General features: G+C 46.2%; 1 protein-coding gene across 1 annotated transcript in view; it reads right to left on the bottom strand.

Moving 5' to 3' along the window:
- The window catches only part of FAM135B (family with sequence similarity 135 member B), a 242,186-nt gene that overhangs the window by 33,014 nt on the left and 187,451 nt on the right, over positions 1-21,721 (bottom strand). The window contains exon 7 of the mRNA XM_065398959.1: positions 639-792. Coding sequence (XP_065255031.1) covers positions 639-792 — 154 coding nt within the window. The remainder of the gene's footprint in view (positions 1-638; positions 793-21,721) is intronic.

Genomic DNA, 21,721 nt, shown 5'->3' with positions numbered 1-21,721 from the left:
ATGAATGCAGGCCTGCAACCCTACAACAGTGCTAGGCCTTGAAGCGTTGGACCCAATATCCTTACTAGTGCCTTGAAAGGTCTACAAAGCCATAGTGGCTTCTGCTTCAGGGGGAGAATCTATTAAACAGCTAAATTAGGGAGAAAAGCAGAAAACACTTTAAAGAGCATGTAGTAATTATGCTATTATCAAGGTGTCTGTGGTAAAAAGCAATACATTCTAAATCAGAAATTGGAGACTATGTTCTAATAAAATTTACCCTAAATTGAGTTTTCCCCCCTAATTTGAAAAATATTTGCTCATGGGGCTGTTGGTTCCTAAAGTTCTCCCACGCCTGATAGGGAGCTCAAGGCTTTGAAAGGCAACCGATTCCAGATATCATTCAAAGAAACTATTTTTGGACACTTATAATAACTTATTCCTTCTAAACACTAATGCGACCTTCAGCTAGTATAAACTGATTGCAGTAGAGCGATGTCGATTTACATCAGCCCGGACTCATGATTACCCTAAAATAAACACCAAAAATAAAATCAGGGGAAAAAATCCCCTAAAATCCCACAACAAACTGGAAAACTTAGTTACTAAAAGGTCTCTTTAAAATGAGACTAAGAGATGTAAAATGTCTGTTCTCTTACCTAACTTCAGCTGTGGCAAATCTGGAATCTCTTTCATTATGACTGTGTAGTACACATGAAGCCCTCTGTATGCATTCAAGAGCAGCAGACACAGGTCCTTATGCCATTTGTATGCATGCTGCATGCAGTTTTCAGAAGGGACATAAAAGCTTCCCTGGATAAGGAAACAGAAAAAATAAATGCAAATTAAAATTTATGCTCTTCTTTTGTGCTGGAGGTTTTAAAAATGTGAGTGTGAGATGCCCCATAAACTTGAATCCTTTAGATCACATGTAGATCTTTATTTCCACTTCTCGTCACTGCACAAAGAACCACACACTTGGTGTCACATAAGAGGATGTTCAGAGCACGATTCCTACTGGTCCTTTCCTCAGGCATTAGCTCCTTTTCTACATCAGAAGCAGGAAGCCTGAACTTGGGTCTGTCATATGAGGAAGCAATCGGACAGAAGAAAGTATGTTTAAACACAGACGTCTCCAAAAACGTGTGGAAAAGGAATAGTATTTTATACCTACCTATAGATGTAGGTAGTAGAGCTTAAGCCGGCTTTTGCAATATTGTAACAAAGTCAGAGGGATACCCTCCATTTAAAATCAGAACCTGACTACAAATTTGCTGCCTGCAATTGTTATGAGCACAGCCTAAGGTTACTAGAACTGAAAGAAAGAAGATAAAAAGGTTCCCTGATATTTTCAATTTGTTTACTTTGTGCATTTGACAGCACTTTGTAGATAGTCAGTTTCCCTGTTTGCCCTGTGTAGTGAGCTAAGCCCTGATCCTGCCACTAGCTCTGGATTTCATTACAGAATTGAGGCCTGAAGAACTTTTCCCTGTTGTCTGGGTGGTTGTTTTTTTACCCAGAACCGCATGAGAGAAACAACACTTGAAAGAGGGAATTCAGGAGCAGGTGCCCATTATTCAGATTGACATTGTCCCTTTAAGATAGAAGGACAGAGAGTCCCAAACCAAACCCTGGTACCCAAACTTTCTTGAACACTAGTGAAGTTCAGATACTGATTTGCACAGTGCAGCCGGGCCTTCCTCCTACAGTAAAGTGGCTGAATTACACCACCACATCATAACTCTCCTGCACTGAATATGGGTAAGTAGAATGACCCAGTGATAGGCCCAGTGGTATATTTTCAACTCCAGTGCTTGATACCGACATAGTGAGGGATTCAGGTGTCAAGAAGCATGCCAATCCTGGCTCTGTTTGCACATGTCACACACTGAATTTCCACACTGTGCAGATTACTATCCACTTGCTATATTCCCTGCTGACTGCAGAAGGCAGTGGACACCACTGGACAGTCAACATTTCTCTGCAGGAACCACCTAGCAGTATCTGTGAAAGGACAAAAACAATGAGGCGTCCTTGTGGCACCTTAGAGACTAACAAATTTATTTGGGCATAAGCTTTCGTGGGCTAGAACCCACTTCATCAGTTATAGCCCAGGAAAGCTTATGCCCAAATAAATTTGTTAGTCTCTAAGGTGCCACAAGTATTCCTCATTGTTTTTGCTGATACAGACTAACACAGCTACCCCTCTGAAACCTGTGAAAGGACAGCAGTTCTCTGTGCTTAGAATAGGGGAGGGTATCTCAGGCCTCACCTTCCCATACATGGCCTGCAAGAGCTTGAATTTGGTGGTGTATTTTCCCAGGAGTTAGCTGGGATTTTGCAATGGACACAAGGGAAGCAGTTTGTCTTGATGGGTGGGAAGACACTAACATGGGGCTTCTCGGTTGGCTGACACACCACAGGCTGAACCTAGGACCTCTAAAGCTATACCCATGAGTCTCCACAGCTTGAGCTAAAGGGACAAGGCCTGTAGCTGGGGGCTGCAACAGACTCACACCCTGTGGGGATCAGACACAAAGGAGAATGCGTAACATACACCAAGCAGTGAATTACAAGAGCATGGAGCGGAAAAAATGGCCTTTCTTCAACCTCTCCTCCTCAGCACACCCATACAGGGGCAGCCATGATATGGATCCCAGCCCTCCAACTGTCTCCTGGTAGGTGGACACCTGTATTTGCACAGATCCCCACTGATTTCAATGTGGCTTGAACGAGCACAGGGGCTTGCCCATGTGGAGTCAGTCAGGGCCAGGGCTCTTGTCCAACACTTGTATTTCTTGTTGGCAAATTTTAGTCTCTATTAGAAATCTCTCAGTGATTGTCGCTGAGTTGTGTTTTAAATATTAGCTTTAAATCCTGAAGGTTTGGAAGATCTGAGCACCCCACATTCACAACACAGTATCTGGGGACCTGGGGGAGGTGGAAAGGGGGAACGAATGGAGAAAAGGTGCTGGAAGAGGATAAAAATGTGGAAGTGGATTGCTAACCTTTTTAGAGTCAAAAATATACTACTGCCACATTACTTAGGCAAAACCATTCTGATAAATAAAGGCTACATGAAATAACGGAAGCATCTATTTGTGGTGCATTGTAATTTCACATTTTATATTGGTGAGATATTAGATCTTAGTTGCACAACAAGATGATGTTTTAATGGGTCCGTTTGCTGCCTTTCTTGATGTAAAACATCGTTATAATGCAAAAATAATAAGAACCAGGAAAATGGAACAGCAGCTGGGATCACAAATGTGTGAGTTAAAGGCAGTGAAAATCTTTATCAATTAACTCCATTTTAATTACATTCATGTTTGCATAGTTCTCAGATGTTGCTTTCTTTTAAAATCCTAACATATTTTTCAAATTGATTTCATATGAATGATTAGAGTCCCTGTGTCAGAGATCAGTTAATTCACGTTAGCTAAGCACAGGTTTTGTGAGAATGGTTCTTGCAGAGACCTATGTAGTGCAAACAATGGATGGGGGAGGAGAAGTTATTTATAAAAATATTGCTTGCTGCCCAATATATTGGGCAGCATCTAGAAGTCACAGTACAGAGCAAGAGCCAGGAGACGTAGTGTGACACCAAACCAGAAAGGCTTAAGCAACTAGTAGGCTAAATGATACAAATTCAACCTTTAAAAACATATTAGAAAAGTATATACATTGTAATTAGGGCCATTCCTTATAAATAGCTAACAAAGCCATGTTAGATAGACCAAGGCTTTGAAATGTAGACTTGTATTGTTAGAGAATTAGAAGAAGATAGTTACTGTATTTGTCTGTGTTTATCTATATCTTGTCAGAGGTTAGCAATGTTACTATATTCTACTGATTCAGAGATCAAAAGGGAATATTAACATTTAGATGAAACTTGGGTGTAATAATATCATTGTCTATATTTCTCTTTGAAGTTTGTAGTAAACTATCTATGAACTGCTGAAATGGTTAATTGCCTTATGCTGATCAATGCAACTAATTACCTATGTATACACAGGAAATAGGATTGACTTCTAAGCCATAATGCAGGCCTGCACAACATACGGCCCGCGGGCCGCATGCGGCCCGCGGGGGCTCACTGTGCGGCCCGCGGGGGCTCACTCTCAAGCCTGGGAGGAAGGGGGAGCAGCGGCGCGCGAATCAGCTGTTTCGCGCGCCGCGGCCGCTCGGGGTCTCCCCGTCCCTCCCAGGCTCTCAAACCCGGGAGGGAGGGGGAGATCCCGAGCGGCCGCGGCGCGCGAAACCGGCCCCCCTGCCCCAAGCGGGACACGGGCAGGGAGCCCTCGCGCGCTCCCGCCCCAAGCGGGACACGGGGATGGAGCCCTCGCGCCCTGCCGCGCCTCCACCTCCCGCCCCAAGTGGGACACAGAGCCCGCGCGCGGCGCCGCACCCCCCCAGGCCTCAAGCAGGACACGGAGCCCTCGCGCGCCACTGCCCCAAGCGGGACACGGGCACGGTGCCCTCGCCCCTCCCCTCCCCCCCAGCAGGGACACGGGGCTCAGCCACCGCCCCCGTCCTGAGCGCTTTTTGCCCCCCCCTCCGGGACCCCTGCCCCATCCACCCCCTTCCCTGTCCCCTGACTGCCCTCCGCCGCCCCATCCAACTCCTCTCCTGATTCCCTATCCAACCACCCCTTCTCCCTGTCCCCTGACCACCCTTGGAACCCCTGCCCCTGACTGCCTCCCACCGCCCCATCCAACCTCTGCTCCTTCCTGACTGCCCCCCGGGAGCCTTGCCCCCATTCAATCCCACTGTTCCCTGCCATCTGACCGCCCCGACCCCTATCCGCCCCCCCACCACCCCCCTGCCCTCTATCCAACACCCCCTCCCTGCTCCCTTACCGTGCTGCCTGGAGGTGGCTGGCGGCGCTACAGCCACGCCGCTCGGCTGGAGCCGGGCCACACCGCCACCGTGCAGTGCCTGGAGCACCGGGTCAGGCTGAGCTTGCAGCCCCCCTGCTTCCCGCAAATCAGCTGTTCGCGCAGGAAGCCTGGGAGGGCTGAGAAGCAAGCGGTGGCTTCGTGCTCAGGCCCAGGGAGGCGGAGCAGAGGTGAGCTGGGGCGGGGAGCGGTTCCCCTCCACGCCCCTCCCCCCGGGTTACCTGCTGTGGCGCGGGCGGCTCCCCCCACCCCAGCTCACCTCCGCTCCGTCTCCGCCTCCCTGGGCTTGAGCGCGAAGCCACCGCTTGCTTCTCTGCCCTCCCAGGCTTCCCGCGCGAACAGCTGATTCGCGGGAAGCGGGGGGGGATGGGGAGAAGCGGGGCAGAGTGTTCAGAGGCGGAGGCGGAGCGGAGGTGAGCTGGGGCCGGGGAGCGGGGCGGAGAGCTGGAGCACCCATGGGGTCGGCTCCTAAGGCGCCACTTTTGGATAATGTGCTCTAGGGGAGCAGCCGCTCCCTCTGCTCCCCCCCAGCTACGGTCCTGGTCACTTCAACTTACCAGTTGTTAAATTTAGAAGCCCTTTTAGAACCGGTTGTCCCGCGCAGGACAACTGGTTCTAAAAGGGCTTCTAAATTTAACAACTGGTTCCCGTGAACCGGTGCGAACCGGCTCCCGCTCACCACTGGAGACTCCCCTTGCCGCTCTCACCCTAGGAGCCAGAGACCTCCCAGCAGGGCTGGTGAGTGCGGCCAGGGAAGGGGGAAGGGTGTGGTGGAGTGAGTGTCTGGGAGATGTGCGGGGGGTGCTGGGCTGTGAGGGTGCGGAGGGCGCTGGGCAGTGGGGGAGGTTTGTGTGTTTTGGGGTGCTAGGCAGTGGGGGCCTGTTGGGAGGTGCTGGGCAGTGAGGGAGATCTGTGTGTGTCAGGGCACTGGGGGTCTGTGTGGGGCATTGTTTAGTTGTGGTGGTGGGGCTGTGGGGAAGGGCACTGGGAGGGAGGGAGGAGAAATCTGTGTGTATTGGGAAACCAGCGAGCGGGGCGTTCTATGTGGGGTGCTGATGTGTATTAAGAGTTACCAGCTGGATTGAGGACTGATAGATCTGGACAGAGTTTATATTGAATGGGCAAATGAAAAAGATCGCAGGGAAAAACAGTAAGGTTAGTTTAGCCGTCTTTGACATTTCGACCAATAAGGAAATTAAAATGCATTTGTAATTACATATCTTATTCTTGGCTGATAATCATTTATTGATATTTTTTAGGAAAATTTTCAATTTAAAACACAAACTTTTGTTTTTCTTTTTTTACTTATGATGTCTATCTGAAAACCCATATAAATTGACACAAATTGCAAATTAAAACTTTTTAAATGTATAAGCATTTTACTCACTTGGGCGCATTTGCCTCATGGCACACAAATTTGAACTCTGCTTCAAAAATTTGCACAGAAGAAATTTTTCTTTTACCTTAATTATACTATCTTAGGAGCCCGCTATAACATAGTACCAAGGTTCAATACAAAGTCATATAAAAGTTATACAAAAATGCATAATGCAGAGATTTATCTACAACTGCATTGATTGACTGCTGTGTGCAGTAATATAGTGACCCCTGGACCTACAGGCTTCCACACACCGTCAGTGCCTTGCTAGTGTGCCATGCGCCGTGAGATATCTCTTCTCTTTGTGTGTGACTGTGAGTGTTTCCCTTGTGTGTGAATTTATTCAACAAAATCTTGAGCTTCATAATGGATACCATGAGTGAAAAGAAAAAGAGAAAAATAGAATCAGAGCACAGAGTTTTCAACACTGAATGGACGAATAAATACTTATATACTATTTCCAAAGACAAAATACTGTGCCTTGTGTGTCGCGAAATGTTAGCCGTTCCGAAAGAATACAACCTTCGGTGGCACTTTGAAACTAAGCATCCCAATCTCGCCAAATTGAGCCCAAATGAAAAAATAATTAAAGCAGCCAGTTTAGCGAAAAACCTTAGTAGAGAACAGCAAATTTTCAAGAAAGTGAGCACTGAGAACGATACAGTTACTAAAGTAAGCTTTAAAATTTCTAAGGAAATTGCTGCTGCTGGGAAATGCTTGACAGAAGGCGAGTTATTAAAAAAGTGTATGTTGATTGCTGTATCTGAGTTATGTCCAGAAAAGAGGGGAATATTTGAGAATGTCAGTCTATCACGCATGACTGTACGGAGAAGAATAGCTGACATTTCTACCAATTTAAGTGATCAGTTAAAGCAGAGAGTCAGTGAATTCTGCTTTTACTCCCTAGCTATGGATGAAAGCACCGATTTAAAAGACACCGCCCAACTTCTTATTTTTATTAGAGGTATTGATAAAAACTTTGAAATTACTGAAGAACTTGCTGGCATGTGCTCCATGACGGGTCGCACAACCGGAAAAGAAATCTCCAGTGAAGTGATAAAGTGCACGAATGATAAGTCGGGATTAGATTTCACAAACTTGGTGGCCATTTGTACTGATGGTGCTCCAGCTATGTGCCAAAAAAATGTTGGAGCAGTTACTCTTCTTGAAGAATTTATCGGGAGAGAAATAACCAAACATCACTTCATTATGCATCAGCAGGTTTTGTGTAGCAAAGTCTTAAAATTTGAGCATGTAATGTCAGTGGTAGTTTCCATTGTAAACTACATCCGTTCTAGAGGACTAAAACATAGGACATTTCGAGCCTTTCTTGAAGGGGTAGACACCGAGTGCAATGACTTAATCTACCATACAGAAGTGAGGTGGCTGAGTCGAGGAAGAGTGCTCCAGCGTTTTGTTGCTTTGAAAGAGGAGGTAGCAAAATTCCTAGAAAATGGGCCAATAAAATTCCCAGAGCTTGAAAATGAGTCCTGGAATCAAGATCTCTTTTTCTTTTGTGATATTACAGCACACCTGAATGATCTCAACATTCAACTTCAGGGAAAAAATCAACTTATATTTCAAATGTGTGCAGCAGTGAAAGCTTTCAAAATGAAATTGAAACTTTTCAGAAGTCAGCTGTCAAAAGGTGAAATGTGTCACTTTCCCACTTGTGCACAGCATATCCCTCAGCACAAACACGCCGAGTTAGGAGAAAAATACACAAAGCACATCATTCTTTTGATTGAAGAATTTGACAGAAGACTTACTTTGTCTAAAGAAGAAGACGTCCAGTTGAAGCTGATTGAAGATCCCTTTTCTGTGGATCCAGAGGAAGTGCCACTAGATTTGCAGTTGGAGGTTATTGAACTTCAGTGTTCAGCAGTTTACCGAAATAAGCACAGAGAAAGCAGCTTGCGGGACTTCTACAAAAGTCTGGACAATGAAGTTGCACTGAAAACGTTCAGCATTTTTGGACGCACTTACATATGTGAACAAACATTTTCCATCATGAACATGAATAAAAACAAGCAACGTTCTTCTCTGACTGACGACCATTTGGAAGACATTATGAAAATATCCACTTCAAATATGACCCCCAAATGCGACAAGCTTGTTGCCGAAAAGAGATGTAATATTTCTCATTAAATTTGCAAGGTAATTATGAAAAGTACAAATGTTTTCTTTCAACGGAACAGATGTTTTTAATTTTTCCATGATTAATAAAAAAATTTAAAATAATTTAAAAAATTGTTTGATTTAATTGAAAAATTCTTAATAAAGTTTCACACACCCTCCCCCCCAAACCTTAGCTGTTTCGGCGGGGCGGTGCTGGGGAAGGAGGGTTTGTTTCCGCGGGGCTGGGCGGTGCTGGGGGGGGGGGGTGTTTCCGCGGGGCCGGGAGGTTTCGGCCCTCAGCTGTTTTCTTTGGAGTAATATGGCCCTCGCCGCTTTACGAGTTGTGCAGGCCTGCCATAATGTATATTACCTATTCTTCATCCAATTAATGCCTGATGCGTTAACTGTCAAGAGGCTAATGCAGCCTGCCAGGGATCTAGAAAAGAACTCTAGGGCCCCAATCCTGTATCTCAGATCTGCTTAAGCTTGGTCGGGGAAGCTTGAGTCGCAAGACTGAAGTCTCCAGCTCCAAGTCTGGATTACCCTGGTATTTCTCATGGAAGAATTTATACAAACTCTGCACATGAACTGCCTATTTGGATTAGAACCTAAGAAACTGACTCTGAAAGAACTTTTTGCAACTCAGCGGCTCACCATCTCTACTATGAACAGACCTACGAACTTTATTCCTATCTGTATGTATAATGATCTTTAATCACAATCTCTTTTCTTTTTAAATAGATCTTAGTTTATTAATGAGAATTGGGTGTAAGTGTGAATTTGGGTAAGATTTGAAATATTCATTGACCTGGTGGGTAAAGTATCTGATCCCTTGGGCAGGGGTAGAACTTTATATATGATGAACAAGATTTTCAGTAATCCTCATTATATTTGACTAGGCTATCTGGGTGGGAGCCCAAGTCTGGATTGCTTTAATGGAGCTTATGTTTTGATAACCAGTAAGGTATTGTAGCAGCTGTTTGGTGGCTGGGTTGGTGAATCTAATTATTAGAATAACCACCAGTTTGGGGGATCGTCTGTCCCATTCTTTGCAGTTTGCCCTGATTGAGCAATCTCAAGTGTGCTCCCCCCCTCCTCCCCAGCAAGAACCATCACACAGATTTTAGTCCCAACTCCGCATTAGACTAGCTGCGTGACACTGGGCAAGTCACTTGATCCACATTTTCAAAAGTTATGCTAATTTTCAATCCTTCCATTCTTGTGTGCCCAACTAGAGTCACTCATAGGAGCCTGGTTTTCAAAGATCCTGACCCCGAGCCAACTCCAATATTCGGCAGTGCTGATCACTCAGGGCTCCCCCTGGCTACCTATGGACTTGTGGCTGCTTTTGAAAACATGGGTCTTCATGTCACCTCCCCCTCTGCAAAATGGGGATGAAAAGAACCCCCCCACACACATGTGGAGGTTGCTTTTAGTTCTTCAGGTGAACATCATTAAAGAGAGTTTGGTGATCGCACAGAATATTTTGGACGGGTAAGAATTCAAAAATCCAATTAAAAATATCATAGGCTCAACAAGCCACTCTCTGACATTTAATCCAAGTTGATTCTGGACCAATTGTATAGTGTGGTTGGTGTGCAAAGGCAGCAGACAGCTGGAGTCAAAGCCCTACTGAACTGCAACGTGAGAGGAGTTTAAATGTGATCCTGATAAAAGAAGAAAATAGTGACATGCAGCTTTTGGTAATTTTAAAAACAATTCCCTGTGATTTCAGGCTCTGGGAACATTTACACTGTATATTCACTACATGTATGAGGAGTCTACAAGGCTGAGGAATCATGGCCCTAATACATCCCCTTGGCATCACCAAACCTGACCTTCCCCTCAGAAAAGGGAACATGTTGGAATGAAGGGGGTGTGGGCAGCATGTAGTAATCTTCTGTGATCCAATGTTGGCATAATCCCACCCCCAACACCAGAAGCTGGTATGTCAGGTGCAAGTTAGAGCAGCCCTGAGACAGCTCTAACTTGCACCAGGGGTAAAACTGGCCCTGGCTGTCCCCAGGATTAGGCTAGGTTGGAAGTAGCTTCCAGTCATCATTGTCCCCACCTTGGGTGCTGGGTCAAGCACAGCTCTGGATCTGACCCAGATTGTGAGGCCATCGAGTTAAAAATCTGATTAGTCATTAAGTAAAGAGCTGTTTGTATGTTGATAAACGTAAGGACCCAAACCTCAAACACAGAGCCCCCCCCCAGCATGTTTGTGTGCACATAGAGTGCCCCAAAGTCTGTGTCAGTCAAAGCTGAGCTCACACAATAGTGTGCGTGTGAGGAAACCCCCAATTTGTGCACAAGCATCTGGCGTGGGCCTCAAACTTGACCTGCTCCCTCACGCCCCTTCCTTAATGGGTCACAACATTTCCTGCTACTAGTAGGTGCTGAGGTAATAGTGCTCTGCTCGGGACATTACCTATGGTAAAAGGCTGCAGGCAGGGGTAGTCAATAGGGGGACCGTGGGCCAAATCTGGACCCCCAGATGCTTTTGAACAGACCCCCAAATCTTTTTATTTACTTATTATCATTATTGTTTCTATTATTTTCTCTGGAGTCTGGACCTTGACAAAAAATAATTGACTATCCCCTGGCTACAATTTCACAGCAGGCAGCAGAAGAGGAACCTGAGCTGGGAGAGAGAAAGCTCCTCATCAAACACCAGTGTCTTAAATAAGAGCCACAGAAGCACAAAAAAGGAGCCAGTTCAGTTTTTCCTTTGCATTAATGCATGGGGCAGCATGCAAGGAGCCTTCCCTGTGCTCCTTGCACCCGGTGGGGGAAATCCCAGTTTCTGCACTCTGGGTGCCTCAAGGCTGTGTATTGCCCCAAAGTGTGGGGGAGGGGTGGGGTAAGAGCAGGAGCAGAAGCACCCTACAAGTGGGGGAGCATGGCCCTCTGGCCCCTCTCTGTTCCAACGCCCCTGGTAAGAGGTGAAGCCCTGTCCCCTATCCATACTAAGTTGACTGGTATCGCTGTAAAGAACAACACTGTGTGGACACTCCCAGCACTGCCAACTCTCATGATTTTATCCCCAGTGATGGGATTTCTGAGGCATTTGTCTGGCGATGACACAGGAAGCTCCAGCCCCCTCATGCAGTTCAGCCCTGTCAGAAGCCAGCAGAGTCGCTTCAAACCGCTCCCTCCATCCCCTCCGATCCTGAGAGAATGGAGAGATGGAGCCTCTGCCCACCCCACTCCCTGGCAGCACCCGATGAAGAACACCTGTAGCTACCCCACCAAGCCTGGGAGAGGGGAGTAACGAACCCTAGGAGCACGTGCAGGGGGTATAATTGGCTAGGGGAGGCTAAGCCTGCCCTAACTCAGGCTCTGGCCTCACCCATGCTCTGCCCCGAGGCCCTGCCCTCGCTCCCCCTCTCCCCCAAAGCCAGCAAGGCTCAGCTCAGGCTGGCGGCCTGGAGATCAGGGCTCAGCTGGCTGGTGGCCCGAGGGTCGGACTGGTGCTCAGGCCGGCCGGCGGCCCGGGGAGTCAGTCCGTGCTTGGACCAGCCGGTGGCTCAGGGCAGCTGGGGTGGGTGTGCTGGTGATCAGGGCAGTTTGGCATGGGCTCCTCTGGCTGTAGTGGTGGGGGGCCTCCAGCGGGTGAGGGGAGCAGAAGGGGCGGAGCCTTGGGCTGAAGGGGTGGGGCCAGGGGCTAGCATCCATGAAGCGGGTATTCATGGGCCACCCGTGCCTAGGAGGAGCAGAGATGAGGCTGGGGGGTTGGGGACTGAACTGACGGAGGCTGAAGGGGCTGAACTGAGTGGAGGGGAGGGGGACAGGACTGATTGCGGGGCAAGGGTCAAGCAGATGTGGGGGTGAGAGCTCCCATAGCAGGTACCAAAGTCACCTTATCCAATACATTTGGGAGAGGGGGCACCACTAATTGTCACACATGCAGAGGGGGAGTCCAAAACTCGAAAGGCAGATTTAAAAACCTAACAACATCATGATTTTTTTTTTTTAATGTCATGATTTTTTTAGCCAAGCCCATGATTTGGGGGGTTTGACTTATGAATTTGATCTCTTGAGGACGGCAATACGGCACTACTCTACTCAGCCCAGCGCCTCAGAGTTACAATCCAGCCCTGACTGTCTATGGCTATTAGGCCATACCCTTAGCTGGAGTGAGTCAGTGCTGCTCCGTTGGTGGTCCACTGTCTTTGGAACCATTTGAGTTCGTGTGAACAACCCTCCTGCTCTAAGTGAAAGCTGAAAAACCACAGACAGAAAAGCCACCCTATTAACCAGCCAGGCCAAAGGATCCCCGGGCATGTCTCCCATCAAAGCCCGTACTGCAGCTGGCCCTTCAGACTAAATACACTATAAATCGACGGCAGCGGTGCTAGCATGTGTGTGGGAAAATTCTGACCACAGAGGCCCAAATCCCAAATTCCTCTGCCTGGCCCACACAAAAAATTACATCGGTTTAACTCAAGGTGTGATTTTAAACTGATTCAGTGATACCGGTGCACGTCTCTGCGTGGAGACTTTCAGGAAACTTCAGGTGCAACCTAACCTGCTACAAGCCAAGCGTAAATGCATATGGTGTGTTCACAGAGGGGCTCGCGCTAGTTGGACTGGATTGGTTCTTAAGCTCAAATCACTTAAACCGGCACAACATCTGTGTAGATACAAGCCCTACAGCAACGGAAGTGATATGGTTCTGCCATGCTACTGAAGCAGCTTCATACAGGGAGATCAAAGGTCCTCTGCATCCCCGGGAGCCCTGTAGCGCTCTGCTTGCCACTGAGGAACACGAGGAATGGGCATGTCGGAGATGTGGCCAGAGGGATCCACAAAGCTCACACTGCAGTATGTTGGGAAGCATCCTCTGCATACGCTGCAGTAGTGGACACGGCCCCTCTGTGTGCAACTGGCCGAGGATTGCAGCTCTTCAGCAGCCCCTGGTTTGAATGCATTCTCCTCAGTGCATTTATCTGGGACATGTGCTGTTTTCCAGGCTATGACCCTTAAGGGGGGGACCAGGTGAAGATGTTAATGATAAAGTCCCAGAGCAAACACAGTATGAATGGAGCTAAGGGAAAAGAACAAACACCACAAGCACTAGCAATCAAGAGCCACAGTGTCTGAAGCAGTCTAGCAGTTGCAAAGCACAAGGTTCTTTGGATAGCCTGGATCAAAGAGCTAAATGTTTTATATTCCAAAGGGCTTACTGCTATTTAAGATGCAGCTCCTGAAATGCTCAGAGAGACTCAGACTGTCCCCATTTGCTCAAAGTGTAATGGCTGCTCTAGAATTACAAATACGTCCAATGTAAAATTATACCTTAGTCTCCTGGGGAAAGAACCTCTCAACCTTTTCAATTAATTGCTTTGCTTTACTAGTTGTTTTAATCCCCTTGTTTTGTAGGCACAAGAAGTTTTTACTGTACCTGTTCCAAATGCACCTGTATTTGCAGCTTGTGATAGCTTTAGAAACAGAAGTCATCTCAGCCCTTTTAGAATCGTGGAAATGTAGGGCTGGAAGAGACCATGAGAGGTCATCATGTCCAGCCGCATGTGCTGAGGCAGGACCAAGTAAACTTAGACCGTCCCTGACAGTTCTTTGTCTAACCTGTTCTTACAAAACCTCCAGTGTCAGGGATTTCACAATCTCCCCGGTAATTCCAATCTCCCTTGGAAACCTATTCCAATGCTGAACTATACTTACAGTTAGAAAGCTTTTCTAATATCTACCTTAAATCTTCCTTGTTGCAGATTAAGCCCATTATTTCTTGTCCTACCTTCAGTGGACATGGAGAACAATTGATCACAGGCCCCTTTATAGCAGCCTTTATCATATTGAAAGATGTATCGAGTCCCCGCTCAGTCTTCTTTTCCCAAGACTAAACAAGCCCAATTTTTTTAACCTTTCCACAGAGGTCAGGTTTTCTAAGGCTAGGTCTACACTCGGAGTGTGGGGGGGGGGGAGATCGATTTAAGATACACAAATTCAGCTACGCGAATAGCGTAGCTGAATTCGACGTATCCTATTCGACGTATCCTATTCGACTTACCCCGCTGTGAGGACGGCGGCAAATCGACCACCGCGGCTCCCCAGTCGACGGCGCTTACTCCTCCTGACAAGGTGGGAGTACGTGCATCAATTCGGGGATCGATTTATCCGTCTAGATGAGATGCGATAAATCGATCCCCGAGAGATCGATTTCTACCCGCCGATCTGGGCGGGTAGTGTAGACTAGCCCTAAATCTTTTATCATTTTTGATGCTCTCCTCTGGACTCTCCAATATGTCCACTTCTTTTCCAAAATGCGGTGCCCAGAACTGGACACAATACTCCAGCTGAGGCCTCAGCAGTGTGGAATAGAAAGGGACAATTACCGCCTATGTCTTACATACAACACTCCTGTTAATACACCCAGATTAATTGTAGCTTTTTTTGCAACTGCATCACATTATTGCCTCATATTCAATCTTTGATTCACTATAACCCCCAGATCCTTTTCAGCAGTACTACCGCCTACCCAGTTATTCCCCATGTTGTAGCTGTGTACTTGATTTTATCTTCCGAAGCATGGTACTTTACACTTGTCTTTATTGAATTCCATCTTGTTGATTTCAGACCAAATAAAAGGGGGAAATAGATGGGAAGCAAATGGGGAAAAGATGATTTGGGAGAGATGAGAGAAAATGCAGACTCTGCTATTATTTTTTTTTAATTATCTTTCATTATCTATGCTATTTGGGAGAGCTAAATTTCTTCTGTAGGAATGAATCCAGCCCATCCTATTAGTTACCAAATGTTGTTACTTTTTAATGGCTTTTTGATGGGCTACATGGAATGAGATGCTCATTGTCAGTCAAGTTACCTGTGGATTGGATGTGCACATCACCAAAACCCACTACCACAACTGGTGCTAATTAGCATCCTCAGGCAAGGCCAACATTTGAATGAATTTGGACACTGAACTGTCAGCACTAGATAAGATGATGTTATGGTCCCTTCTGGCCTTAAAATCTATTAGTCTGAAATCCTGTATAATACTGGCCATGTGTGATGTGCTCCCCAGGTTAGAAATGAGACATGCTGGATTAGGAGCAACTGGAGGAATCTTCCTATTTCCTAGATGTTCAGTGGCTAAGGAGAGAATTTTATTTTCCAGAAAGGTCAGTCCAGCCCCTCTGTTTACACAATGTATTTAATAGGAAAGTCATTTAATCTCTCTGTTCCTCAGTTTACTGACATAAATAAACCTGGTCAAATACTAGGCAAAAAACAATTCATGAATATTTCACAAGTACTGTGGCTTTGGAACAATTTTACCAGAGTCTGTCAATGCAGACTCCTATATTGGCTCATCACTGTGACATCTGACTGCTTCCAGAACCTGAGCATTTGTGACTCAATTCCCAATCTGTAAAACAGGGATAATATCTGAGCTCTATGGTGTTCACAAATTCACAGAGATTCAAAACTGGTTTGTATGACTGGTCAAATAGCTGCATGCAGGTGACTCTATTGAAATCAATGAGACCTTTGCCACTGACATTAATTGGGTAGGATTTCACCCCCGGTGTCTAATATGTATATGCAATTCACTAGTGATTTAGGGTGGCCAAATTAGGAACAGGGATACTGAATACCAACATCAGATACATTACAAATAATTCACAGTCTGCCTTTATTAATACAGGCAGATTTCTTTTTAGCACTGTAATTACATTAGTTGCTATGGATGAGAGATCAAATTTAAACTGACCCATCAAAGAAACATACAAAATGTTCTGCTTCTTGACTTCACCCAGAAGACCAAACTAGGCAGCATCAAAAACAAACTCTACAAAGCCCTGCTGAATACATTTAAATAAATGACCCATTTAAATGAACAGACCTTCTGTGTGCTGCTGTTTTCAGCCAACCGATTTCTCCTATAATTGACTCTATTACTTTATAAATTGACTTTTCTTTTACAAAAAGGAAAGTAAAATAATTTCAAAAAAACAAACACTAATTAAATAAGGTTTGTGCCAATTCACTATTCTACCACAGAGAACAATTTGTAACTATCCACTTCCAATGTAACAAATCCATCTAATATCAAAATACCAAATGAATTCGATGCTTTGCAATATACTGTACAGTGCTTTTATTTGTTTTGTATTAAAGCAATTTCCCAAACCATGTTAACTGTATGCAATGTTCAACAACTGAACGAACAGTTGGTAAAATGGACCCTTAATATTTAATCTAATTAGGACAGCATTACACAACTCATATTCAACTGCTAACAAATTAGTTGTCAAGAGTTTTAACATACTTAAAAGCCATTTTAGTGTTGGCAGCCTTGTTAATTAAATTAGGTTAGGACAGCCAGAACTAATTGGCATTGCTCATTCCATATCAAGTTCTGGAAATGACCATCCAGCCACATATGCATGGAACAGAGGAACAAAAATCACATCATCCAGAGATGGAAGAAACCTCTTAGGTCATTGAGTCCATCTCCCTGCCAATGCATATTGTACCCTATTGGACAGTTAGTAGTCTAGTTTCAAATACTCCAAGCAATGAGAGTCCATGTCTCCCCTTGGGAGCCTATTTCACAGTCTAAGATCTCACTGTTGGGAGAGGCCCTGACTTAACACAGAATAAGCTTAAATTTAAGCACATTAATATCATTTTATTACAGTAGTACCCAAAGACCCCAACTAAGATTAGGGGTCCATTATGCTAGATGTTGTACAAACACACAATAAGAGACAGTCTTTGTCCCGAAGAGCTTACAATCTAAACAGACAAAACTGACCGCAGTGGGAGGGGAAAACACAGATCCAGAGAGGTGAAGTGACTTGCCCAAGGTCACAGAGCAGATTAGTGGCAAAATGGAATAACTTCAAGGGTAATTTCAATGGATCTAGGATGATTTACACCAAGTAGGCCCAGGCCTCCTGAGTCTCATTCCAGTGGCCTAGTCCACTGGATCGTGCAAAGGATCAATGGGACCACTCAGGTTCTTACAGTTAAGTGCATGCTTAAATGCGTCACTGGTTTGGGCTTCAAATCTGCAGGTAGTCCCACTGAAATTAACAGAGCTGCTCATGAAGTCAATGTAAATAAGGATGGAAAAAATGGAACATAAATTTAAAATATATATATATAAATTAGGGTAATACTTACAAAAGCATCTCAGTCCCGTTTTCAAAAGTCTCTTAGGCACTAAGGTGATAAAAATCCATGAGATTTAGGCTCCTATATTACTTTGAAAGTTTTATCCATCCTTACCACCTCTCCAAACAGATAGCTATAATGTACTGGGAATGCAAAGTAATCATATAGGGTGGTCTACTTGTTCTCAGACTGGAGCAATTATTAATGAGCCTCAACTGTGACCAGTCCTCCTGCCAATAAATATTCTATATTTAGAAAACAGGAAACATTACATAAGTTCTTGTGTCAGACAATGAAGAGTTGTTGGCAAGTATAAAAGTTTGACATAGTTCACAGATCAGAGAAGTCTACACAGAACAGTTCTCAGACCTATTTAGTAGCATGCCAAAGTTCCTTGTGTATAAATTCTATCACCCAGCTCTTTCTCCTAAGACTATGTAACTAGCATGGAACATGAGGTCTTACCCTGCTTAGAAAAAAAGCACACATGTATTACCAAGTTGTCATCTATCAAGACGCGACTTGTGAGAGCAGGATAAGAGTTTCATCTAGAGCTGGGCCTAGACCAGGGGTGGTCAAACTTTTTAGCCTGAGGGCCACATTGGGGTATGGAAATTGTATGGCGGGCCATGAATGCTCATGATATTGGGTGTAGAGGTGCAGGAGGGGGTGAGGGCTCCGGCTGGGGGTGCGGGCTGTGGTGTGGGGCCAGAAATGAGGAGTTCAGCATGTGGGAGGGGGCTCCGGGTTGGGGTGCGTGGGGGAGGGGGTGAGGGCCCTGGAGTGGGGCTGGAGATGAGGGGTTTGAGGTGTAGGAGGGGGCTCCAGGCTGGGACCGAGGGGTTTGGAGGGTGGGAGGGGAATCGGGGCTGGGGCAGGGGGTTGGGGTACAGGGAAGGAGTGTGAGGGCTCCGGCTGGGAGTGCGGGCTCTGGGGTGGAGCCAGGGATAAAGGGTTTTGTGTGTAGGAGGGGGCTCCAGGCTGGGACCAAGGGGTTCAGAGGGCAGGAGGGGGATCAGGGCTGTAGCAGGGGATTGGGGCGCAGGGGATTGGGGTACAGGGTGGGCTCAGAGGTGCAGGCTCTGGACGGCACTTACCGCAAGCAGCTCCTGGAAGCATGTCCCCCCTCCGGCTCTGAGGCATGGCCAGATGGCTCTGCGCACTGCCCCGTCCACAGGAGCCACCCCTGCAGCTCCCATTGGCTGGGAACCGCGGCCAATGGGAGCTGCAAGGGCGGCACCTGCGGACACGGGAGCACGCAGAGCCGCCTGGGTAAGCCTCCGTGTACTACATAGGAGCCGGAGGGGGGTCATGCCGGCTGCTTCCTGGGAGCCGTGCGGAGCAAGCCCCCAACCCCGCTCCCTGGCTGGAGCTGAGGTCCGGCTGAAGGGCCAGATGTGGACCGTGGGCCATAGTTTGCCCACCCCGGCCTAGACTGTGGACGTTGATCCCTTGAGACATCATGTTCCCCAGAAATGTGAAAACAAAGTGTTTGTAACAGAAATGACTTTACAGAACTTCTTGATGGTGTGGCGTAGCTGAATTAGTCCCAGCATATAAGACAGACAAGCTGAGTGAGGTAACATCTTTTTATTGGACCAGCTTCCGCTGGTGAAAGAGACAAGCTTTCGAGCTTACACAGAGCTAAGTGCTTAGGGTAAGATAAGAGCTCCATAGAATCTCGAAAACTCATCTCTCTCACCAACAGAAGCTGGTCTGATAAAAGATATGACCTCACCCACCTTGTCTTTACAAAACATGGAAGGTAAAGGGTTTTTTATCCTGTACTATAAAACATAAAGCCAAACACTTTAGATAAACAGCTTTATGGGACCAGAAACTGCCTTTTAATGTGCGTATTATATCAATTTAATTAGAAAATTACCTTGCTTATACTGATTTACTAATCTTCTAGAAAATATAAGATGCTTTGTTATCTAAAGCTGTAAAATTAGTGACAGAAATAAAATTGCTAACCTGTGTTTATAAGGCTGAGTAATTTGCTCTTGGCACAAGCAAATCCAAAGGCATCAATAAAGAAAATAATTAGGAAGAGATCATTAACGATGTATTTTTTGTTCACTCTTGGTCTTCTGCAAAATCTGATCTGTGAGAAAAGTTACTTATGTGTTTACTAAACACAGGGCCTGATTATGACCGTATTTCTACTGATCAAAGGAGTAACAACAATATACCAAAAGCCCTGAGGTTGGTGGGGAAGTGGGATACCAGGAGGAAGCACAAGCAGGAGAGTGCAAGAGGGGAGGACTCCTGGCTCATACTGAGAAAGCAGGATGATCAGCGAATTATCTTAAGTGCCTATACACAAATGCAAGAAGCCTGGGAAACAAGCAGGGAGAACTTGAAGTCCTGGCACAGTCAAGGAACTATGATGTGATTGGAATAACAGAGACTTGGTGGGATAACTCACGTGACTGGAGTACTGTCATGGATGGATATAAACTGTTCAGGAAAGACAGGCAGGGCAGAAAAGGTGGGGGAGTTGCATTGTATGTAAGGGAGCAGTATGACTGCTCAGAGCTCCAGTATGAAACTGCAGAAAAATCTGAGAGTCTCTGGATTAAGTTTAGAAGTGTGAGCAACAAGGATAATGTTGTGGTGGGAGTCTGCTATAGACCACCAGACCAGAGGGATGAGGTGGACGAGGCTTTCTTCAGGCAACTAACAGAAGTAACTAGATCGCAGGCCCTGGTTCTCATGAGGGACTTCAATCACCCCGATATCTGCTGGGAGAGCAACACAGCAGTGTATAGACAATCCAGTAAGTTTTTGAAAAATGTAGGGGACAATTTCCTGGTGCAAGTGCTGGAGGAACCAACGAGGGGCAGAGCTCTTCCTAACCTGCTGCTCACAGAATTAGTAGGGGAAGCAAAAGTGGATGGGAACCTGGGAGGCAGTCACCATGAGATGGTCGAGTTCAGGATCCTGACACAAGGAAGAAAGGAGAGCAGCAGAATACGGACTTTGGACTTCAGAAAAGCAGACTTTAACTCCCTCAGGGAACTGATGGGCAGGATCCCCTGGGAGAATAACATGAGGGGGAAAGGAGTCCAGGAGAGTTGGCTGTATTTTAAAGAATCCATATTGAGGTTGCAGGAACAAACCATCTCGATGTGTAGAAAGAATAGTAAATATGGCAGGTGACCAGCTTGGCTTAACAGTGAAATCCTTGCAAATGACCAGGGAGGAGTATAAAAATATTGCTCAGGCATGCAGGAGTGAAATCAGGAAGGCCAAATCACACTTGGAGTTGCAGCTAGCAAGGGATATTAAGAGTAACAAGAAGGGTTTCTACAGGTATGTTAGCAACAAGAAGAAAGTCAAGGAAAGTGTGGGTCCCTTACTGAATGGGGGAGGCAACCTAGTGACAGAGGATGTGGAAAAAGCTAATGTACTCAATGCTTTTTTTGCCTCTGTCTTCATGAACAAGGTCAGCTGTCAGACTACTGCACTGGGCAGCACAGTATGGGGAGGAGGTGACCAGCCCTCTGTGGAGAAAGAAGTGGTTCAGGACTATTTAGAAAAGCTGGACGAGCACAAGTCCATGGAGCCGGATGCACTGCATCCGAGGGTGCTAAAGGGGTTGGTGGATGTGATTGCAGAGCCATTGGCCATTATCTTTGAAAATTCATGGTGATCGGGGGAGATCCCGGATGACTGGAAAAAGTCTAATGTAGTGCCCATCTTTAAAAAAGGGAAGAAGGAGGATCCGGGGAACTACAGGCAGGGCCGCCCAGAGGATTCAGGGGGCCTGGAGCAAAGCAATTTCGGGGGCCCCTTCCATAAAAAAAAGTTGCAATACTATAGAATACTATATTCTCGTGGGGGCCCCTGCGGGGCCCAGGGCCTGGGGCAAATTGCCCCACTTGCCCCCCCTCTGGGCGGCCCTGACTACAGGCCAGTCAGCCTCATGTCAGTCTCTGGAAAAATCATGGAGCAGGTCCTCAAGGAATCAAATTTGAAGCACTTAGAGGAGAGGAAAGTGATCAGGAACAGTCAGCATGGATTCACCAAGGGCAAGTCATGCCTGACTAACCTAATTGCCTTGTATGATGAGATAACTGGCTCTGTGGATGAGGGGAAAGCAGTGGCCGTGTTATTTCTTGACTTTAGCAAAGCTTTTGATACAGTCTCCCACAGTATTCTTGCCAGCAAGTTAAAGAAGTATGGGCTGGATGAATGG

The sequence above is a fragment of the Emys orbicularis genome, chromosome 2 (genome assembly GCF_028017835.1).
Source record: "Emys orbicularis isolate rEmyOrb1 chromosome 2, rEmyOrb1.hap1, whole genome shotgun sequence".
NCBI classification, from domain to species: Eukaryota; Metazoa; Chordata; order Testudines; family Emydidae; genus Emys; species Emys orbicularis.
The sequence above is the reverse complement of the archived record's forward strand: the minus strand, read 5'-3'. Positions and strand labels throughout refer to the sequence as shown.